Raw genomic sequence first — 21,943 nt, 5'->3', positions numbered from 1 at the left:
AGCCAATCAAAGGGCAGAATCAGGAAGGTAGCTGCCTCTATGATGGGCTTTGAAGAATCCAATATATCTACCCTTCCTAAGTTTACACCATGAAAATAACTCTTGAGATCTTCTAGATATGTATGTATTTTCACTGGGTTAAGACTTTGTTCTTTGTGTGGAGGAAGTCATAAGCTAAAGCTGGGGTTCTCAGTGTGGGAGAGGGGTGATGTTGCCCCCCAGGGGCTATTTGATGAGGTTTTTAGGCATCTTGGATTGTCACAACTGGGGGTGGGAGTGCCCCTGGCATCTAGTGGGTAGAGGCCAGAGATGTTGCTAAACATCCTACAATGCACAGGACAGCCCCCATAACAAAGAATTATCTAGCCCAAAATGTCAATAGTGCCAAAGTTGAGAAACCCCAAACTGATCCATTTGCAAAGATTCATTTATTAGCCCATTAACAACTCATACACAGGGCAGGTTCTTGTAGAAATGGGAGTTGGGATGAGTATATTTTGACTGGTCAGTCAGAATAGAAAGTAGGAACAGTAATCTAATAGTAGTACCAGATAGTTTGGGAAAAACTTCGTGACCAGTTAAGAGACTGCTCTCACAGTCTGAGAGAGAAGGAATGACAGCATAAATTGAAGAGGAACAGGTGATAGATACTCTGCACGCTTTAGAGGCAGAATTGATGAAGCATTACAAAAGAATGGTATAGGGGAGTGAGGGAGAGGGTGAAAGCAAAAATGACCCTCAAGACTCTAGCTTGGGTGCCTGGAACAAGAGCAATGCATTATAAAAAAATGGACAAGCGGAGCAGACCCATGGGTGGAGAAATAATATGCTGAGTTTGTAAAGCCTTGAAGGCCTCCAGGTGAGGCTGTTTTATGAGCAGTTAGAAAAGTAAATCTGGAGCTCAATGTGGCTGAAGCTATGGGTATCTACTTGTACATCATCCGTGTGGAAGTAGTGAGATGAGATTCCCCTGCCTGGCTCACAGCAGAACCTCCATAAATATTTGTTGAATGAAAAAATTAAAACACATTTAGAGTAAAGAGAACAGAGGGCCAGGGACAAAATCTTTGAAGACATCTTCATTGAGGGGGATGGACCAAGAGGAAACCAGAAAGGAGGAGTAAGAGAGGTAGAGCCAGCAGAGTTTAGTACTCTGGAAACAGGAGAGGAGAGTTTCAAGGGGGAGGATTTGGCCAACAATATCGAATGATGCTCATCAGTAACGTCAAATGATGTCTGTGAATAGAGTAGGATTTGGCAGTGAGGAGTCATCATCACACCTGAGAGAGCAGTTCAGTAGACTGATGGGAGCAGAAAATAGGTTGCAGAAGCTGAAGACTGCAAGGTCTTCATCATGCCATCATTAGTGATGGTGGTAAAGGAGTTAGAATGATAGTTATGGAGGTGGCAGGAACTTAGGGGGAAATGGAATCTTTTGGCAGATGTTTAGCCTGACAGGAGGAAGGCAGCATAGAGAGACTACAGATACAAAATTGAATAGCTAATAGGCATTGTGTATCTCCTGACTCCATCAATTGCATTTTTGGGCTTCTGTAAAACTAAGTTGAGGACATGTGGAGTTGAAATGAGATGTATCATGTGGCACTCAAGAGGCCCAATTGGTAAAATTATGTTCAATTTAAAGAAGAGTTCCCTAGCCTTCAAAGCTGCCCCAAGTGAAGAAGTGAGCTCCCTTGTTACTGTAAGGATTCAAGGAGAGGGCAATATGAGCTCATGGAAGGTAGCTCCTTTATCGAATGATCATTAGTTTCCAACCTTTTGGACTTCTCAGATTAATAATATTTTAGGGGGAAAAAAGGTAGGTGGACGTAGATTGATTCAGAGAGTTACCAACCTTTTAATTTTGCCATGTTAAGTGTATTAGTTTTCTGTTTACTTCTGTAACAAATTACCATGAATTTAGTGGCTTAAAACAGCACATGTTTATTATCTTCTAGTTCTGTAGGTCAGAAGTCTGAGATAGGTCTCACCAGTCTAAAATCAAGGTGTCAGCAGGGCTGTGTTTCTATCTGGAAGGTCTAAGGGAGAACCCATTTTCTTGCCTTTCCTACTTCCAGTGGCCACCCACATTCCTTGGCCTATACCTCCCCTCCACCTTCAAAGCTACCAATGGCCAGGCAAGTCTTTCCCATGTTGCATTATTCTGATACTGACTTTTGTTTTTTCTCTGTCTTCTACAATTAAGGAGCCTTGTGATTACATTGGGCCATCCAGATAACCTAGGATAATCACAATATTTTAGGGTCAATTGATTAGCAACCTTAATTCCATTTACAGCCTTAATTCCCCTTTACCATGTAACCTAATTCACAGATTTTGGGGATTAAGAAATGGACATCTTTTGGGGAGCCATTATTTTGTCTACCAAATAGGAGATAGAAGTGTAAATATATAAATACATCTCCTATATAGTAGATATCATCATCATTTATCGTCAACATCATTATCATTTCAGAAGATAAAGGACTTGGGGGGGAGGGAGGACAAGGGCAACATACATAACCTAAACATCTGTACCCCCATAATATGCTGAAATAAAAAAAAGAAGATAAAGGACTCTATATGTAATATTAGAAAGTAGAAATAATATCAAAAAAAGGATTGTCTATCCTAAAAAAATAGTTGTTAACCTTATCCCAACACACACACACACACACACACACACACACACACACAAACACACACACACACATACACACACACATTTATTTTACCAGACTGGACACTCCACCATAGGCCAACACCACAGCTTTAAAAAGGTCCCTCCTACCTCTAAACTTCTTTGATCCACTGGGATTCACTGTACTGTGGAATTATCTAGAGAAACTCCTTGTGACATATCTCTATCAGCTCCTCATAGCTATATTTTTCTTCTTCCTGCTGGCTTCAAATGTGATCATTAAGTCAGCAAGAGACTTCAGTTTCCTTTTTCCCCCTTGGTTCAAAAGAGTATGAAAAGTGTTCTGTAAATGATATACAATATTGTTATTCTGATCTTTGGGGTAATCAAGTTGTTTGACATTTTTGTAATGATGCTTTTTGGAATATGGGTGGTGTAATTAGCTGCCACACTGTACATTAACAATACCTGTCCCAACCCTACAGCATTAGGGGCTATAAATAAAAGCGTGACAGCTGGCTCCAGCCTTGCTTGTCACTCACCTTTGAAGGGAACGCAGCCAGGGAGCTACACTAGAGTCCCCAGGAATCTAGAATGTAGTCAAAAACGACATCTTCAACAAGAAGAATTTGGTATTTTGCTAGTGGGGAGAGATGGAGACAGGCACTCTTAGGAAGCAGACAACCAAGCTATTTCGTACAGAGAAGGCACAGAGGCCCCAGGTGGGGACAGCATTTTACTAGCACAAAGGCATTATATAGGGAGGGGAAGAGACAGAGGACAACAATGGCACCTTCTTGAGCCAAATTAGCAGTATTTCTTTCTTAACCCATTATTACCCAGAAGTAAGAACAGAAAAGAGCACTGAAGAAATGAATAGGGAAGGTAAAAGAGAAGGAAAGCTGTGCTACCTGGGGACTGTGTGAGATTGAGAGCAGTGCTTACTGTGGGGAGGATAATGTGATGGAGCTATCAGAGAGCAAAGTATGCTAAAAAAAAAAAAAAAGCTGCCATATGAAGCTGACATGCTTCATATTTTACTCATTCATCTCATTTATTGTACTTTCCCCTCACTCATATATAAGTTCCAAGAAGATGGGATCTTTTTTCACTCCTATATCTCCCAACGGCTGTAACAGTGTCTGGCACATAATAGATGCTCAATAAGGATTTGTCAAATGAATAAATAGCATTAATTGAGTATCTGTTATGTGCCATCCACTGCTATAGATGCTGCCCATGAATGAACTCATTTTAGCTTTCACAGCAATGCTGAGACAGGTACTATAATTATCCCAATTTTACAAATGAAGAAACTGAATCCCAGACACAGAGATATTAAATAACTTAACTAATAAGTGATAGATACACGATTTCAACCTATGGTCTAACTCCAGAACTTGCCTGTGTAATAATGATCCTATAATGAGGCTCAGAGAGGTTAAGTAACTTGCACAAAGTCATACAGCTTACGCCTGGCATAGCCATGATTGGAACCAAGGTCTGCCTGGCTCAAAAGCTGTTGTCCTTCCCTCTGCACTTCATGACTTCATAAGATTGCCAAGACAAATATTTCTTACATCACCATTTTACCAAGGAAAGTCTTCTGGAGTGAAGAAATGGGTATGGCTCATTAAGGATTCAGATAAAGGAAACAGACATCCCCCAAAAGAATCATAAGTCCCAAAAGATCACCAATCTGCCACTGGTTCTCATTGTTGGTATTTGGGGATGCAGGGAGCTGAGGGAAGCAGCCAGCAGATGAGTCATGGGAAAGTCCTGGTAGATCCATCTATGCTACCTTGGCTGAGAGCTAGGCATTAAAGGTGAGTCAATTTCATGCCAGGCAAATCCTGACCCATGCTGCCCTAGATAGTTCCAGAGTATGGATGGTGAGGAGATGGTGATAAAGCATTTCTAAAAGACTGGTTCATAATTCATTATGTGACCTTGTGTGAGACACTTCCTCTCTTTGTGTTGCAGTTTCTGTGTGATAGGGAGATATCAGACCAGTGGAACTCTGTTCAATCAGAAGAGCTCCATTTTGTCTCTTTTATATATTGGACTTTTCCACATAAAATTTCATTTGGAGAAAGGATTCCTCCACTATAAGCTATGCTTTCAAAACCACTGAATAAAAAATCTTTGGGGACCAAGGGCAACATACGTAACCTAAACATCTGTACCCCCATAATATGCTGAAATAAAAGAAAAAGAAAAAAAAATCTTTAAGTTCCTTCTAGTTCAAACATTCTAAGAATCCAAAATCATAGACACTGTCCTGAGGGTCAGCTCAATCTTCCATTTGTCCCTACTTTCTATAGCCAGGAACAGGCCCAAGGATCCACTGTGAGAGGCCATTCACAGGTCCCCTATGCCCCAGCTTCTTTCAGAGGCCATTAATCCTGTCCTCATATGGCAGTTATCTTTCCCGTTGGGCTACTTCTCTATGGGCCTTCTACTTATGTTACCTGTATGTGTTGGAGTGGATGGAGCAAGGCTAACAATGCACAAGCGTCAGTATTTGCAGAACAGCTGCACCTCTGGTTTACATGAAGGGAGTAGAATGTTTCCCTGATTTCCTTCTAACACTCTTCTTATTGATGTCCACCACCACGTGTCTGCCTTTTGGACCACAGTAGCATGTTATTCCCTGAGGATTGCCACTGACCTATAAATACTCCTGAGTCTCTTGCCTGAGTCACAACCAAAGCTGTATGCTTAGTTTGGAATTTTTAATTTTCAGTGGGTTCCCTCCCATGGGCTCCTCACATATTTTTATAAGGTCTTCCTTTGTCTCATTTTGTTCATCATCATACACAGGCTTAAAGATTTCACCAGGTGTACCTTCCTGGAGTAAAGTTATAGTTTTACCAAAGTCTGGGTTTCACATATACAATATGACTCCTTTGTTGTAAAACTTTATGACAAGCAAAAATAATAATATATTCTTTAGATATGCGTGTTTGTATATTTTTTTAAAGACCAAGGTAATGATTAATACAAAATTAAAGATAGTAGTTACCTGGAATGGGGGCAGGGGGTGGGGTGGGGTGGGGTGATGTCAAGACAAAGCAATAGACTAGAGGAGGAACACATAGGTAAAAATAAGTTACCAATAATGTTATAGTTCTTGGGTTGGGTGATGGGTTTATGGGTGTTCATTGTAACCTAAATAAATAGATAAATGTAATAAATAAAATGAAAGGTCCACATATGAACCAGTAATGATTAATTAATTCTATACTCCTGAGTTCAAAAACAATGAATAGAAGAGTCATAGAAGGTTTTTTTCCTATTAACTAGAATCTCACCACCATAACATATTTACTTTTATTTTCTGTTTCCTTCCAGTATGTAAAGGGCTTTTTGAAACTCGAAGTGGATCATAACTGTAGGTTTCCCTCTTTCTTAGTTTATTTTCCCCTTCAATTATTGCTCGTAATCTAGTCAGGTTGGGGCTCTCCTTGTTGAAAATATGTTGCATTTCCCCATGAGGCTATTTTTGTGTAGGATTCATGGATTTTCATCTTTCTCTTGCTAGTTGGTATGGATATGAGAATTACCAGCTACCCTCTGAATCATTTTGGTTGAAGGGTCATGATTGCTTCTTCCTGCCTACCAGCCCCATGACCATTATTAGAAGGAACAGGTTCTTTCTAGGGTTGACAGATAAATCACAGGAGACTGAGTTAAATTTGAATTTTGGATAAACAACAAATAATTTTTTAGTATATGTATGAATTTGAGGCATACTTATACTAAAAAAATATTTATCTGAAATTCAAATTTAATGGGATGTCTAATATTTTTATTTGTTAAATCCAGAAACCCTATTTCATGTGGGCCAATAATTACTCTTTAATGACATTGCTGGATTTGGGGCCCAAGGAGTATGAGTTTTGGAATCAGACAAATTCAGATTCAAATCCTGGCTCCTCAGCTTAACAGCTAGAACACTTTGTCTCATAATTCTTATCTATTAAATAGGAATACTAGCAATACCTCATAAGGTTGATGGAATATTAAATGAGAAAATATTTGTGTAGTGCTTAGTGCTGTGCCTGGCTAAGTATTATTATCATTATTATTGGCTATTATTATTATTAGTTTTATAAGAAATATTATGTGCTATACACAAGATTAGACACCTGGTACTGCAAAGCTCTCCATTTACAGGATTAATTTTGAGAGTGGGACTTTTCTTAGTATCTCCTTTGCTGATGACCAAGATATTCCTTTTGTTTCTGACTACTGTACTCCCTTTGGCCCCCTGTCATGAAGTACCCCAGATTCATTCTCTAGTTGGCTTTTTCCTTTTAATATAAAGACCTTTTCCATACATGTGTTTGGGGGTCACTTAGAATTACTCAAGTTGGAGGCTATTGTCTCCCAGGCTGGACAAGGTTGAGTGACTGTTAATCACCTTTGAAATGTTACCCTCAAGCCAATGACTAATAAGTTTGGCGGATCAAAGAGAACATTCCTAATCAACATAGATTTAAATACAATACATGGAAAGCAAGATACCACATCCACTGAGAATTCTCTATCTCTCACAACAGGGTCAAGAAATGAATTAAATTGATTTTCCACTTTCTTTCATCCTACTTTCAATGCCTTCCTTTCTTTTGATGCCCAATGCCTTCACTGTTTCTCCTATTAGGAAGGACTCGAGATACATTCTCTTCTCTGACCCACCCATCGCCATCAAAACTTACCCATCTACTTTCCCACTCGTCTTGGCATCTAATCATATATATTAATTTATCTTACCATGATAAAGGTTAAGAAAGGTTCTATTTCGCTCTCCCAAGCCACAGACTTCTATTTAATACCATAAGCCTGAAGAAGTAAGCCTTAACAGTGGTATTTAGGGTTTCCTAGAAAATAAGGGAGACCACGCAGGACCCCTTAAATCACATCACATTATGCTTGTTATGTCTGCTTCGCATGAATGGAAGGAAGCACTGGTGCAGATAATCTAAAGATCATTTCCACTTGGTTTGGGAATGCACCACACGGTGTTGTTGTAGCTGATTTGCTCTGCTAATTATGTTCTACTGAAGCTAATATTGAAATTGGTTCACATTCTTTAAGCTCATCTGGGCCAGAAGACAGAAAAGGCAGTGATGTAGCCCACTTTGAAATGAAGGAAAGCTGACAACAACTACGAGGGGGACATGAAAGTTCTACATGTGGGCTAACAGAATCTACAAAATAAATGCAGAAGTATCAAGATAGAACTTTGCCAATTACACATGGGCAGAATAGGAAGCCACCTACCCCCTGTGACTCAATGGGCACTGAAAGCCAGTCTTTCCATGCCCTGCCCAGAATCTTAAATCCTCTAAATTAGTAGCCTACCTTAAGGGTCTTAATCATAACATAACTTGTTAAGGCATTATATAACTTGGGAAAAGTAACACATTTCCTAGCAGACACATTCGTAATTACTCTAACTAAATCCCCAGTCATTATTGTCACCTAGGAGAAAAAGCAATGAAGGGGTGGGACACAAGACAGTTGTACCTTGATGGGAGCATGGGTACACTAAGAGGCCCCTGGGAAGCTAAATTGGGGGTACAAAAAGCACCAAGTGCCTTAGAGGTGAGCTGGGAGGGTGACTGAAAGAGGGTAAGACAACCTTCACCTCTGTCCTTCCCATGTTTTCTCAGTTTTCCATTCATGGTAGACAGAGAGAATATGTAACTATATCAAATAAATTCTTCCCTTCCTTACCCTTCTCCTGCTGGGCAACTGAGTTTTCAAGGGCTTCTAGAGATTTTTCTGAGGCCTTGGTTTTCTTTTGAGGTGTGTAATTTAGAGCCTAACTGTACGTTGTATTTCCAACCCTACTAGCTGCTGCAAAGAGACCATAAAGCTATTGAAATTTCTTTCTCTTTTTCTCATTGCAGTCTGCTCCCAGTTCTCGAGAGGGGTGTATGCCATCTTTGGATTCTATGACCAGATGTCAATGAACACCCTGACCTCTTTCTGTGGGGCCCTGCACACGTCCTTTGTCACACCCAGCTTCCCCACTGATGCAGATGTGCAGTTTGTCATCCAGATGCGCCCAGCCTTGAAGGGTGCGATTCTGAGTCTTCTGGGTCACTACAAGTGGGAGAAGTTTGTGTACCTCTACGATACAGAACGAGGTAAGAAGAGGCATCTGCTCACCTCTTTGGATATTCATGTAATAGTGGTTAATAGTTGTGTTCAACCTTCCTCAACTCATGGGCCCTTTTCTTCCAACAAATGAAATCTAGTCCTCTATTTAAATTGTATTTAATATTCAAAATAAATCAAAGGTTAAAACCAAAAAAATCAAAGAAATGGTAATTTTAGAATCTAATTTGTTAAGCTGTAGAAGTCCTCCCTGAAAAGTGGTTTGGGACACCCTTTTGGTTGAGTCACTGTTGCTGAAAAAGAACACCTCCCCCAAAATACATTATCTAATCTAAAATACACAAAGCAAAAGCAGCTTAGTCTAAAGTAGAGAGAAACCTAAACTAAAAAGTTTTAGAAAAATAATCCTGTCAGAGACTATGATCATCCCCATTTCACAGGTGAGATAACTGAAGCCCAAAGAGGAAATGTGCTTTTTGACACAGCAGTTTAACCACAGAAGTGGGACTGGTGACAATAATGCCTGTTTCCAGGGCTTATTCTGCCAGATCACATTAGGTCTTCAGCTTATAGGACTTCCACAATTACCAGATAGAAATAATGAGTGAAGATTGGCTAAACTGGGCTTTGGGGCTGGATGGTTTTCCTAACAATGAGATAATGTATTGAGGACACATTCTATTGAAACAGTCTCAGAAATGAAGAGTCTGATATTACATAGTATACAGTAAGGTGTATTAATTAATTAGCTTAAGGATATATACCAAAATTCACCTAAATGGACTCCTCCAAACCCCAGTTACCTTTGAAGCGTTCCTCAGTAAAACCAAAGGATCCTATCACCGTGATATTCCAGAAGACAATGGTACTTTCTCAGTCATTTATCTGTAACTCTGCCTATAGGCTGGGGATGGTTCTCTCTGACTCAGGGTTTTCAGACTCAGAGAAGGAAGGAGCAAATGGAAGGCCTGTCTGCCTGAGGGATACCTGGGGAAGAGGTCCTTCTAGGTAACTTACCTTGAAGAGCCATTTTGCTCTTGGGAATCCAGAGCACTTTTCACTTTACTGCATTATCAAATCCTATTAGGAAATACTGAGGCCTGTATTTGCCTATGGTACTTACTTCCAAAATATCAACAAATTTCATGAACCTAAAGCAGGACACCAGAGTTCTAGTCTAAGCTCTTTGACCTTGACCAGTTCACTGAAGCTCTCTTGGCCTGATTTCCTCACCTCTTCCTGTTCCTTCTTAATGTAATATTCTATGATTCTGTGATTTTTTGAGATACTATGCCATACAAAGGACACTTTGTATCTTGCTACCAACCCTAACTTATATATTATCAGTTAAGTATTCAATTGATTCTATAAGCCATTATCAACCCCCCAATGGTATGTTCCAATCCTGTGAAAGATGCATATATAATATGGTCCCAGTAGGGGGTGGACAGAAAAGAATATTCATGCAACAACTCATAAATAACATAGAACAATATTAAATTAAGTACTACACTATAGACTCTGATTGCTTTAAGAATTGTAAAAAGGTGGTACTCCAAAAAAGCACAGTTTTCAGAGAAGGCTTGTTAAGGAGCTAGCCTTTGAAGGATAGGTAAGTTGTAGATTATAAGAGAGGAGGAAAATGGGGGTTTGGAGAGGGGAAAAGAGCACAAACAAAGGGCAATGTCAGGAAGGAGCACTGTGTGTTTAGGCAGAGCCTCATCTGACTGGGGTAACCAAAATAGTTTGAATGTTCTAATTCAAAATTTGCTAAATTTTAATGCATTTCATTTTGTCCAAACACCGAGGATGAATTAGCCTATTTCCATGTACTGCATACAGTGTAATCTAGTGCACAGCAATCTCATTTTCAGAACTGAAGTTCATAAATCAGGCAGCTTCTCTCCTGAAACTTTTTAAAAACTAAATATAAGTTCTACTAATACTATAACCTCCCATTTATTCAAAAGCAGAACACACAATTAATGAATTTTCTCCCCATCTCCTACGACCCTTCTCTGCTCATTAGCTCTCTGTTAGAGGAAAGGAAGAAAAAGCCCATCTGTCTATTTCTTATCTCTTCATGTTTTCTCACATCTTCTTACTAAACAGTTTGGACAAGTCTATGATCTTGGAGCCAAAATAAACCTTTCTGACTCATGTAAGTTCATATTTTTTCCTCTGTAGATATTTAGCTGGCGGGACTAATCTACTCTGCTTAAGAAGTACTTTTCATAAACTTTTACACTAATTTCCTCCTTGGAAAGCCTTCTCAAAACACCATACCAGGATTCTATTCCAAAACGTTCAGTGACTTTCTATTACCTACTTTGAAAAAAAAAGTGGTCTATTCTTCAAGACTCAATTGACATGATTTTACCTCAAACAACTAACAACCCTACTTTCCCTATGCTACCTAAAGAGAACCCTCCACTATAGGCAGCTCCCATTGTCCACTGTTGCCCAAATGTGCCAGAACCACACCTGCCTCAGTAACTTCACTTCTTCTACTACCCGGAATTCTCTCCTTCATCTTGATTATGAGAATCATGCCCATCCTTCCATATTTCAAAACCCACCTCAATCTCTACCTCCCCAAGCTAGCCTTTACTGACCACTCCAACTCACAGTGATGTGATCCATTCACTAATTCATTCAATAGATGTTAAGGTTACAGAGATAAACAAGATAGATATGATCCCTGCCATTATAAAGCTTACATTCTAATGAGGGAGATAGACAAAACTCAAGTAAACCAACAGATAAGATGATTGCACAATTAAATAAGGTACTACAAAGGAAACAAAGATACAGATAATAATGGATAAGGCCTAATTTTAAAAGGCTATTCAGTAACAGCCTCATTGAGAAGGGGAATTAAAGCTGAGAACTAAATGATTAGAAGGAGGCAACCCTGTGAAGAGTAGAAGGAAAGAGTTTCAAGCAGTGGAAACAGCAAGCGTAAAGGACCTGTGGCATGTTTGAGGAACTAAAAGAAGACCAGTGTGGCTAAAGGGCAACAAGTAGGTGGAAAGTGGCCTGAGAGGAGGCTGCAGAGGTAGACAGGAGCCAGATTATAGCCATGGAGTATGAATAGGAGCCATGGTAAGGGGTATGGATTTGATTCTAGCTGTAGTGGGAAGTCATCGGAGGATTCTGAGCAAGGGAGTCACATGATCTAAGTTTCTGTAGAGAATGGAGTGTGGTGCAAGAGTAAAAGAAAGGAAACCAATTCAAAGGCCATAGTAGTCATCCAGGTGAGAAATGATGCCAGCTTAGACTAGGCTGGAGATGGAGAAAAGGGGATGGAATTGAAATATATTTTGGAGACAGAATCAACAGAACTTGTGGACAGATTGATTGTGGGAGGTGAGGGAGAGGAAGGATTCATGGATGACTACTGAGCTTTTGGCTTGAGAGACTAGGTAAGATGGTGATGCTGTTTTCTGAAGTGACTGGGCAGGAGGAGAGCCAGTTTTAAGGAACAGAGGTCTTCCCTTCCTCTAATCACTCACAGAACTGTTTTGTCCATGTCATTCACTAGGCACTGAGCATAACTGCTTTCTGTTGTTGTGTCACTGGGTCTGCTCTATATCCTCCCAAGCCCTTCTCTTGAGTGTGATAACAAACAATTGGTTAGCCCCTAGATTTATACTTTGTGCCTCCCCTGCTACATAGCACAGGCCTGCATATATATTTAGTGTTTTCCAACCTCCATTACTGATTCATCAAGAATGAGCCCATGTCTCTTTTTCAATGCTGGGATGAAATGAAAGAGAGAGAGAGAGAGAGAGAGAGAGAAAGAAGGGAGGATGGGAAGGGAAGGGAAGGGGAGAGAGAAGGAAGGAAGGAAGGAAAAAAGGAAGGAAGGGAGGAAAGAAGCAAGGAAAAGAAAGCCTAATTTATAAACCAAACTATTTGGCACGGTTCTTTAAAATATTCAGTAAAGTGTCTATTTTATATTTTCTCATGTTCTTCAATGATCATCTGTTGCTTCAGTAATAAAAATTATGGGGAGAAATTATAATAGTGAAGCATAGTTTTAGAATATTTTAAATTACATAAGAGTAATGGAAGACAAAGACAGAAGGGGGCACGTATAATTACATTCAAATAAACTAAATGTACAAATGATGTGACTCCACTGTATAAGGGCAGAGATGAGTGAGGAGCTTCGAAATGGGTTAAACATTTGAGCTCATTTAGAATATTTGTAGCACACCCAAGATAATATTTCCTCTGGAATTATGACACATTGAGTGGATTTCAGGGCTTTGTTGGCTCTGCTTTGATTTCTGTCTGCAGAGAAAGGTCTGGTTTGGGGTTTGCAGGTCATCACTTTACTTAGTTTCTAAAATACCACCTTGGTTCATTAATACAAAGTTGCAAATTATGTTCTTGGTGTTATGTACATAAAAGGTCAGTTTGGGGAAAAATTATGAGGTTGGTTAAATGTGTTATCTGCCCCCTCTGCACCCTCTCCTCTTTACTGACATCCCTTTTCCTTATTTAGCCAGAACTCCTCACTGTGGCACATGTCTACACCTGCCCTCCCTGGCAGGAGCAAAACCTTAACATCTCTGTCCCAATCTGACTGTACACCTCTATTAAAAACTTCCCTGTCCTGCATTTTATTCCCACTGATTAATAGTCTTTCTCTCCTAGTGACAACAGCTCAGCTGACCAATTTATTCATGCTAATTTATCTACGGTTATTAGTGACTTGATGTGTTAGTGCATCCAAGGAAGAAGATATTTCTATTCAGGCAAAGGCCTTTTGCGGACATAGAACCCTGATCCAAAGTGTAATTTTTTAATTCTAAGATCCCAGGCACCACGAGTCTAGTTTGAGTGGTCCTTTGCCCATATACCTTCCTATACAAGAAGTCCTAAAACCATACTAGGAAGGTGGCCACCTCTTCTAGTTATTAGACCTATCGTTTGGGTGCAAGTGACCTAGTTCTATGTGGTGCTAACATTTCCCCCAGAACAGCGACATACTTGAGAACTGCAGCCAGACTCTCTCGTGCACCTGACAACTCTCCTTGGCTTCAATGGGCACAGCCCACAGAGATGAAAGAATCCGGCCCAGCTGTGGCTCTCAGCTTAGATAATGAGATAATAGCTCTGGGTGCCCTTTGAGGCAACTAGTCCCTACCTTCTTGCTAGTGTTCAATAAACTCCTGCTGTCTCCCATTCTCAACCTAAAACTCCCTACTCAGTTCCCAAGTAACTCTCTGGACATCAACAGCCTTCTAACAGACCTTTCTATTTTCTCTCGAAGGTTGTGGCAGGAACATGGGTAGTTGTAACAATTATCCCGTCAGTCAACAAACAATTATTGGGCTTTCCCCAGTGGTAGCTTGTGCTAGGCCACTGGCAGTATTTAAAAGAAACAGAATTAGGTCCTGCCTTTGAGGAGTTGACAATCCTGTTGCTGAAATAGTGATTTATCTAAGCAGCCTGGAAAAAAATAATTTTTAACCCAACCGTTCCCACATCCACCAACGATATTTGCATTCATTAGAGCAGGCACCTTGTGAAAAGATTAAAGGGTTGTCAGATAGCTAGGAAGGTAGGAAAATATTGAAAGGTCCTGAGGGCTTAACAGGTAAAGAGATTCCCTAAGATAAAGAGAAAAGGCCCTTTCCTCGAGGACTATGCATGTTCTCAACTGGCTGGATTTGAACCCTACTGAGAGACAAGCAAAACTTCAATCCCTCACACCTTTCTGCATGTGGTTATTCACCACCTCCCTACATAGCCTAGCCTCAGCCCTTCCACCCAGTTCTACTTTCCCAGATAAAGCACAAAATCAATTTCTCTCGTCCTTCTCCTTTTCCTTCTCCCTCTCCTCTTTCTCCTCTCCTTACTTACTTTTCTTCCTCTCTCTTTCTCCTCACAAATATACATACACACATCCCCATACGAATCAATGGCACAAGTCAACAAATCACTGTTATTGTCATCATTTTATTATCTTATTTTGATGAGAGCAACTGCCATTTCTTAAGCACTTATGTACTAGGCCCTGAGCTTATGGATTATCACATTTAATCCTCATAACATCCCTGCATCTTTACAACCCAGAAAATCAAGGCATAAAATGTTTAAATGTTGGTTCCTAGGGTCACACAGCTACAAAGTAATGAAATCAGATTTCAACCCAGGTCTGTCGTATTCCACAGACTATGTGCTGTTCACTGGCTGACATACTGCCTCCCACACGCTTAAAATTTGAGCACAGCTTTAACCTCTTCCCTTAGTATTCCCTTCAGCCAGTCTTCAACGACCTGGTATTCAGACCCTCCCTATTCTGGTTGTCTTCCTGTGGATGCAATCCAGTTGCTGATTTCATTCTTAAAGTCTGGTGTCCACAAACGAATACAATATCTTGCGGTATCAGGGTACCAGGGATCCAGATAGGCAGGCGGTCAAAAATCTAGGTTAATGGACAGATGAGTTGCAAAGGTGAAGGCAGAGAAAGGGCAGAGTTCTAAATGCAGGCAGAAGGCAGGTTTGCTCATGGTGCAGCTCAGTGCTGCTGTGTTGAGGACCTGACTCTGAGGTGAAGGGAACTCATGTATTCCTCTCTGGGGCAGAGACAATTTCCAGAACGCAGAAAGACATGAACCTGCGGGTCCTCATTGCTAAGGGGGTATTTCTGATTGGAGAAGAAGAAACCAAGGAGTGACAGCTTACTATCATGAGCTTCTTTAAAGTTCCTGCGAAGTGCTTGGCAGGAACTTTAAAGAAAGTATCAGGTATCAGGTATCTCAATTAAAAAAAAATAAAACTGACTACGGTGTTTTGTTTTTTTTTTTCCCTCCTTCACTTTAAGAACTAATTAAAGGATGTGTGAAGGAAACAGATGGCTCCAATTCTAGTCATGTCCATTTGCCTTCTGGGAAAAGTGAAGTCAAAAGAGTTTTATTGAAATTCAAGCTACTTTTTACATCTGAATAAATTAGGAAGGCCCAGAGAGTACATTATCCTGTGAGAGACAGATACTAAATTCCCTGGTTTGAGCAGCAATAATCGGGGTTGACAGTACCTGAGACATTTAGTAGTTTCTGCAGCCTGCCTAATCTATTGTGATAAGTCTTCAACTTTGAGAGCATCTTGAGAGCCTGCACGATAATAATGGTGAATGACTATTTGGACTGGATTGTGAATAAAAGACAGTACATGTGTCTGTAATGAGAATTTCATTGAAAATGAAAATACGAAAACTGTCATATTTTTTAATACTTCGATTTGCACATCCTTGACTGCTTTGGGGCATAAGAAGAGAAAGTGCCGAGCAATTTGTTGTCAGCTCTTGAAATAAATTATTTAAACACTTCCTCTCCACAAAGGTTATTAGCTTAGTAGCTCGTTCCTTGGGTTGGACCATCAGTAGGGGAAAAAAAAAATCACAAGACATTAAACCACCCTTTCAAACACTGAATATTAGTTACTGTGGAAATTGTTCTCTCAGTAGCTTAACATATTTTGCTGTAGCTCTCCAGTGCTGCAGATTAGACTGCAGCGACTATTAATAAATACTGTCATATTTTACAGCTGTCATGCAAAGCTGAAAAAAGGCTTCGCTGTGATTAGATCCTGTTTACTGTAATATTTCCAGCTCAAACTCAGAAAGGCAGTTTTCCTATAAAGGTATTTTCCATAAGTAGAATATTTCTCCATCGATGACATGACTAATTTTAATATATCGTTAACTCCTTGGTGGCAGTGAATTTGAGGTTGAATTGACTTCACAGCCAGCTACATTCCTCTCCAGAGACACATTAAGCTAAAATGTCAAATTTTCTCTCTTGAGTTGTCCTTCATATGTAGAGATGGTGCTACTGTCAGGAGATGTGCTTTGAGTTATCCCCCCTCAGCCCCCATCAAGGACAAATCTGTGCTAGTTTATCTAACTTCTTTTACCCTGTCCCTCTTGTGACCGATAGCATTGTTTGCAAGACAGCTAGTCAGGATTTAGGGTAGGAACGTTACTTCAGTGGGCTAGCTAAAAATTCTGCTTCCTGAGCTAAAATGTCATTGTGTGAGCAAAAGAAATAGATCTCTAGCCCCCCTGCCATGCATTAGCTGTTTGAAATGGTATTCGCATCTCTGATAAAAGGAGGTGACAGCTGGCAGAGTTGCTTTTGCTCTGACCTTCCATTGCTTTTTATCAAGCTCCTTGAGGAATTAACCCTCACTAAGCTGAATATCTAGCTTTTAATGAATGGGTAGTCCTCGCAGCTTTAAGGGTTAGCTGGAGTGTTCTATAAATTCAGGGTTTGGGCCTGAGAAGTCATCGAAAAGGTTCTTCTAAATGTTCCTTGGGGAAGGGACCAACAGTGGTGTAGACCTGCAACTGTGACTTTGAGGTAGGTTTGTACCGTAGAGCCCTTTAGACAACAATTAAAGCCAAGGCAGGGTTGTTGTGGGAGTTAAACAAGAGAACGCATATAAAGTCTTTAGCACCAAGCTGAACACCGTAACGTGCTTAATGAATTTTAGCTCTTATTATTTTATTGCCATTATAGAATAGTGGTCCTCAATAGGGAAGGAGTGTAATTTTCCCCCCTCAGGGGCCATTTGGCAATGTCTAGAGACATTTTGGTAGTGGGTAGAGGCCAGGAATGCTGCTACACATCCCACAATGCAGTATCCTCCTCCTACGATAAAGAATTATTCAGCCCAAAATGTCAATAGTGCCAAGGAAGCAGCAGATCAAAGAATGGTTGCAGGAACTCCTAGAGAGGTTGTCAGTGAACCAAGCTAGCATTTATTGAGTGTCCCTTACTGTGCCTAGATTGGTATTAACAGCTATGTTCAATAAGACGTAGAGCCTTTGACTCTAAAAAGTTTACATTGTGGCCCAAGAGATGGGTTAAGATTAATGCAGTGAAGCAAAGATTAGTATGAAGCAGCATAAGGCAAGAGCTAGACTGTGTGGTACAGATTTGAAGCACTGTGGGAGTCCAAAGAAGAGAGTTCATTATAGGCAGGCTGGACTAGTCAGGGAAGGCTTCATGAAAGAAGGCATAAATGTTTCTGAGCCCACCACAGAACTGCCTCCACTAGCCATGACCTTGCTTTGATTGCTAAGGCCAAGTTGGTATCTAGCACCAAAACAACATGGCATTCCCATCAGTGCTCACAAACGTCAGAGCTCAGGACAAGAAACACAATTCAAAGAAAAACCAAAAAAGGAACAATGTTCCTTTTACTAAATGGAAAGCAATTACAGGGCTGTTGAAAATAGGCAGTAAACAAAAGGAGGGAGGGAGATACTGGCAAAATTCCATTTTCCCAACTAATCCTGTAGCAAAAGTGCAATTTGCAACAAAATCAACAGTGCTCTCTCCCTCTGTCTTGCAGTCAAACACATTGTTTGGCATCAACATGGCTACATATGATGCCTTAGCCAAAAAGTATATGGAAGCTAGAAAGACAGAATATGGATTGGGGGGAGAGAGGGGCAGAGGTTAAGGTGGAACACAGCTCACTCCACCCCTCACTGCCACTGCAGTCTCCGCAGAGAACCTTCATTCAGGGGAATGGGGGGGACACAAATAAAGACTACTGCACTCCCTGTCTTCCTGGATCCTTTCCAATCAATAAGTTGCCAGTGTCAGCTGCTGTCCTGCTTTGTCGACTCCAAAATTATCTGATTAATTCTCTGGTGCTAACTGCCTCAGCGGGCTTTCTCGGCAGTAGAACGGAGGCTAATTAAGATCATGTCAGGCAAGGAGGCTGACAGGTTATGTTCCTGGGCCACATTGAACTTTTAGAGGGTGTTTCAACTCCACTGCAGGCAGGCAGTGCTTGGCTAGGCACTGATTCCATAGCAGGCCTCCCATTTATTTCCACAGGTTCCTGCATCAGTGGACCTCCATTTTGTAAAGGATTTATATCCTTCTCCTTGGGATAATTAGCTGCCACTGTGTAGCTTTCAATTGTGTTACTTGGGCTCCCTTTCATTTGAATTTTTAATATGCTTGTAAACAAAGATAACAGTTAATGGGGTCATTTTCCCTCCTAAATCACAGGTCTGTGTGTCTGAGTGTGTGTGTTCTTGTATGCCTTGCCACCATATAGCCCACAGGGGTGAGTTTAGGACAAATAAAGGAAGCTCTACTTTTCACAGCAGGTAGAAAATGGAGGAGACATATGGAACTCATTACACCAAGTGGTGGATTAGACTGAAAATATAAATAGCTTTCCCCTCCACCCCAAATAAAGGCTTAGATGAATTCATGGATCACAGACCCACAGTGAGTTATTAAGGGAAACAGAGGTGTTTGGAGATTTTTCTAAACTGAAGTTGATACAAATGCCCAAGTATATTTTTGAGGCCGTATTTATCTTCTCACAGGCAAATGGTCACACAGAGTACTGGCATTCTATTCCTCAGGTTTTTAAAGATAATCTCAAGAGTCCACCAAGCATTTAGGAGGTGGGGAGAAATGCTCAGAAATAGAGGAAAGTTCTCCAGGAACATTCTGTATAGCTTCATATAGTCAGAATCTGTAATCATTGTCAAAGATAAACAAAGCCAGATGCTAGTTAAAGAGTTAAGGACAATTTTAATCAGTAATATACTATTGCAATAGGGAAATAGGTTCGAGCATAATCTGAACTCACCTTCAATTTGTACGAAGGGGACTGTGCATTTTAAAGGGAGAATGAGAGAACAGGGTGGGGAGTGAAAAGGGGCTCAGTAGAGTCAGGAAAATGAAAAATTACAAAAAGCAGGAAGAGGTTATTGGTCTGTGTGAAACTCATCTGAGTTTTTTAACTGGTGATTATTGAAGTTAGGCTCTCACCCTCCCGTGGAGGCTGGGAGACAGGGGCCCTATATTCAGGTATTGGGTGGAAGAAACAATAAATTCTTTTGGCAGCCTTGAATTTTCTCAGGCAGGCACTTTAAAGGAGGCTAGGGTCATCCTAGGGATGTAGCCTTAAGCTGGTAGAAAGTATGTTAGTGTTTTGTTCAAAGCTTTATAGGCCAAGGTTGAGGCCTTATTGAGAAGAGGGCTCGAAGTAGCCTGGTGAGAGTGTGATCAAGGAGAGACTTTTTGTCATCACACATCAAGAACACCTTGTTGTGAGAGGTGAATGGTCTAGTTAAGGGTGTTGAATAAAATCATCATCAAACCAGAACCTCAGTTTCAGGCCCAGCTCTGCCACTAAGTAACTGTGTGATCCTGAGTAAGTCGCATAGCTTTTCTGGTCCTCAGATTACACATCTGTAAAATGAGGGATTAGATACCATCATTCTGCAACTAACAATTACTGAGTGCAAGAATTGTGTGCCAGGGGCATTATTAGGGTTATGGAAGTAAATAAAATAGAGTGCCTCCCCTTAATAAGCACACAGTTCAGAAGGGCAGCAGAGACATGTAAATAAATAAGTAAAATCAAGAGTGATTCTTTTTGGTTCTAAAATTCTGTGGACTATTATAGTACTTCCATTTATATTTAATAGTTGATCCTTGAGCAATGCAGGGGTTGGGGCGCCAACCACCCCTTGTGCAGTAAAAACTCCACGTGTAACTTTTGACTCCCCAAAAACTTAACTACTAATAGCCTACTGTTGACCAGAACATAAACAGTAGATTCACACATATTTTGTGAATGTATTATATACTGTATTCTTAAAATAAAGTGAGAGAAAAGAAAATGTTATTAAGAACCAAGGGCAACACACGTAACCTAAACGTATGTACACCCATAATTTGCTGAAATAAAAAATAAATAAATAAAAAAAAAAAAAAAAAAAAAAAAAAAAAAAAAAAAAAAATTCATAAGGAAGAGAAAATATATTTACTATTCATTAACTGGAAGCATATCCTCATTAAGGTCTTCATCCCCGTGGTATTCACATTAAGCAGGCTGAGAAGGAGGAGGAGGGGTTGGTCTTAATGTCTCAGGGGTGGCAGAGGTGGAAGAGAATCCACACATAAGTGTGCAGTTCAAACCCATGTTGTTCGAGGGTCAACTGTATAAGGAATCTAGAACTCCTTTTCAAATGACTACTCTTAGGAAGGGTTATGGAGACACAAATAACCGCCCACGTTGGCTTTGTAAATTACCAAGAGACCCTCAGCACATTCACCTGTTTCCTTCTTGCTCATCTCTTAGTGCTCAGCCCCTAATCTTTCTAGGAGCCTGGTAGGTAGGGGAGAAAAAGAAATGATGTCTAGTTGGTAGATTAAGATGTCCCAGTAGATCTTAAAACCCTTTCTGGTAGATCTCCAAGCCAGGGACTGCTACAACACACTTCTAACAAGTTTTCTTCTAACAAGGTTTACTGGGATCCTCAACAGTGGACTCCCCCTCACTCAAGGCCTTTACCACCAGCAACCTTCAAGGTCTTAAAATATGGCCCTACACAGTCATTTGCAATCTCCAGGATTCCTTAAAATAGAAAGAATATATTCTACCAAAAATGATATCAATTTTTAGGATAAAAAAGCAGTTGTGCTTCTTGAGTATATCCGATTTCTCTAAAGATTCAAAATGCTTCCCTAGGCAAAATAGTTACAACTTCACGTGGGCTTTCCGGCAGCCCTGCCCTATCTCCCCAGTTCTAGAGCCATATGTTTAGTTTCCCCCTAGAACCTTTACCTTGATGCTCTACCTGAACCTCAAACTCAACATTCTGAACTCTGAATTTATTCATCTTTTTCAGAAAACTTTTACTTCTACCTGTGTTCCCAGACTCAATGAATGGTACTGCCCTGTTGTCCGAAGCAGAAACCTCATCTTCCCTCTTCATCATCCCTCACATCCCATCGCTAAAGACCCTCTTCTACATTCCCACTACCACTGACTCAAGCTCAGGCTCCCATCACCTCCTGCACCATCCTTATACCTGATCTTACCCCCTCTACCACTGCCAAACAGCAGTCTTGGATCATGTCACTCCCCTGCCTAAAAGCTCTCAGCAATGTCCTGGTTACTCTAAGCTTGTCAGCATGGCACACAAGGCTATTCGTGATCCAACTAAATTACAATTCACTATCCCAGCCTCATCTCTGTCCGTGCTTTACCCATTAGTGCTCTATGCTGTAACCATCTGGAACTATGGTCCTTTCGATATGCCACAGAGACCATGCCCTTTTTTGCCTCTGTTCCTTTGCACATACTGTTCCTTCTTTCTAGTACTCAGTC

The 21,943-nt window shown here is 40.5% G+C and overlaps 1 protein-coding gene across 2 annotated transcripts in view; it reads left to right on the top strand.

Moving 5' to 3' along the window:
* GRIA3 (glutamate receptor, ionotropic, AMPA 3) overlaps nucleotides 1–21,943 on the top strand; it is a 285,940-nt gene that overhangs the window by 59,869 nt on the left and 204,128 nt on the right. For both annotated transcript variants that reach the window (XM_012664833.1, XM_012664832.1), the window contains one exon: nucleotides 8,560–8,799. In XM_012664833.1, the coding sequence (XP_012520287.1) occupies nucleotides 8,560–8,799 (240 nt within the window). The remainder of the gene's footprint in view (nucleotides 1–8,559; nucleotides 8,800–21,943) is intronic.

The sequence above is a fragment of the Propithecus coquereli genome, unplaced genomic scaffold, assembly GCF_000956105.1.
Source record: "Propithecus coquereli isolate 6110/MARCELLA unplaced genomic scaffold, Pcoq_1.0 Scaffold92, whole genome shotgun sequence".
NCBI lineage: Eukaryota > Metazoa > Chordata > Mammalia > Primates > Indriidae > Propithecus > Propithecus coquereli.
Note: the sequence above shows the minus strand (reverse complement) of the source record. Positions and strands in the feature narration are given on the sequence as shown.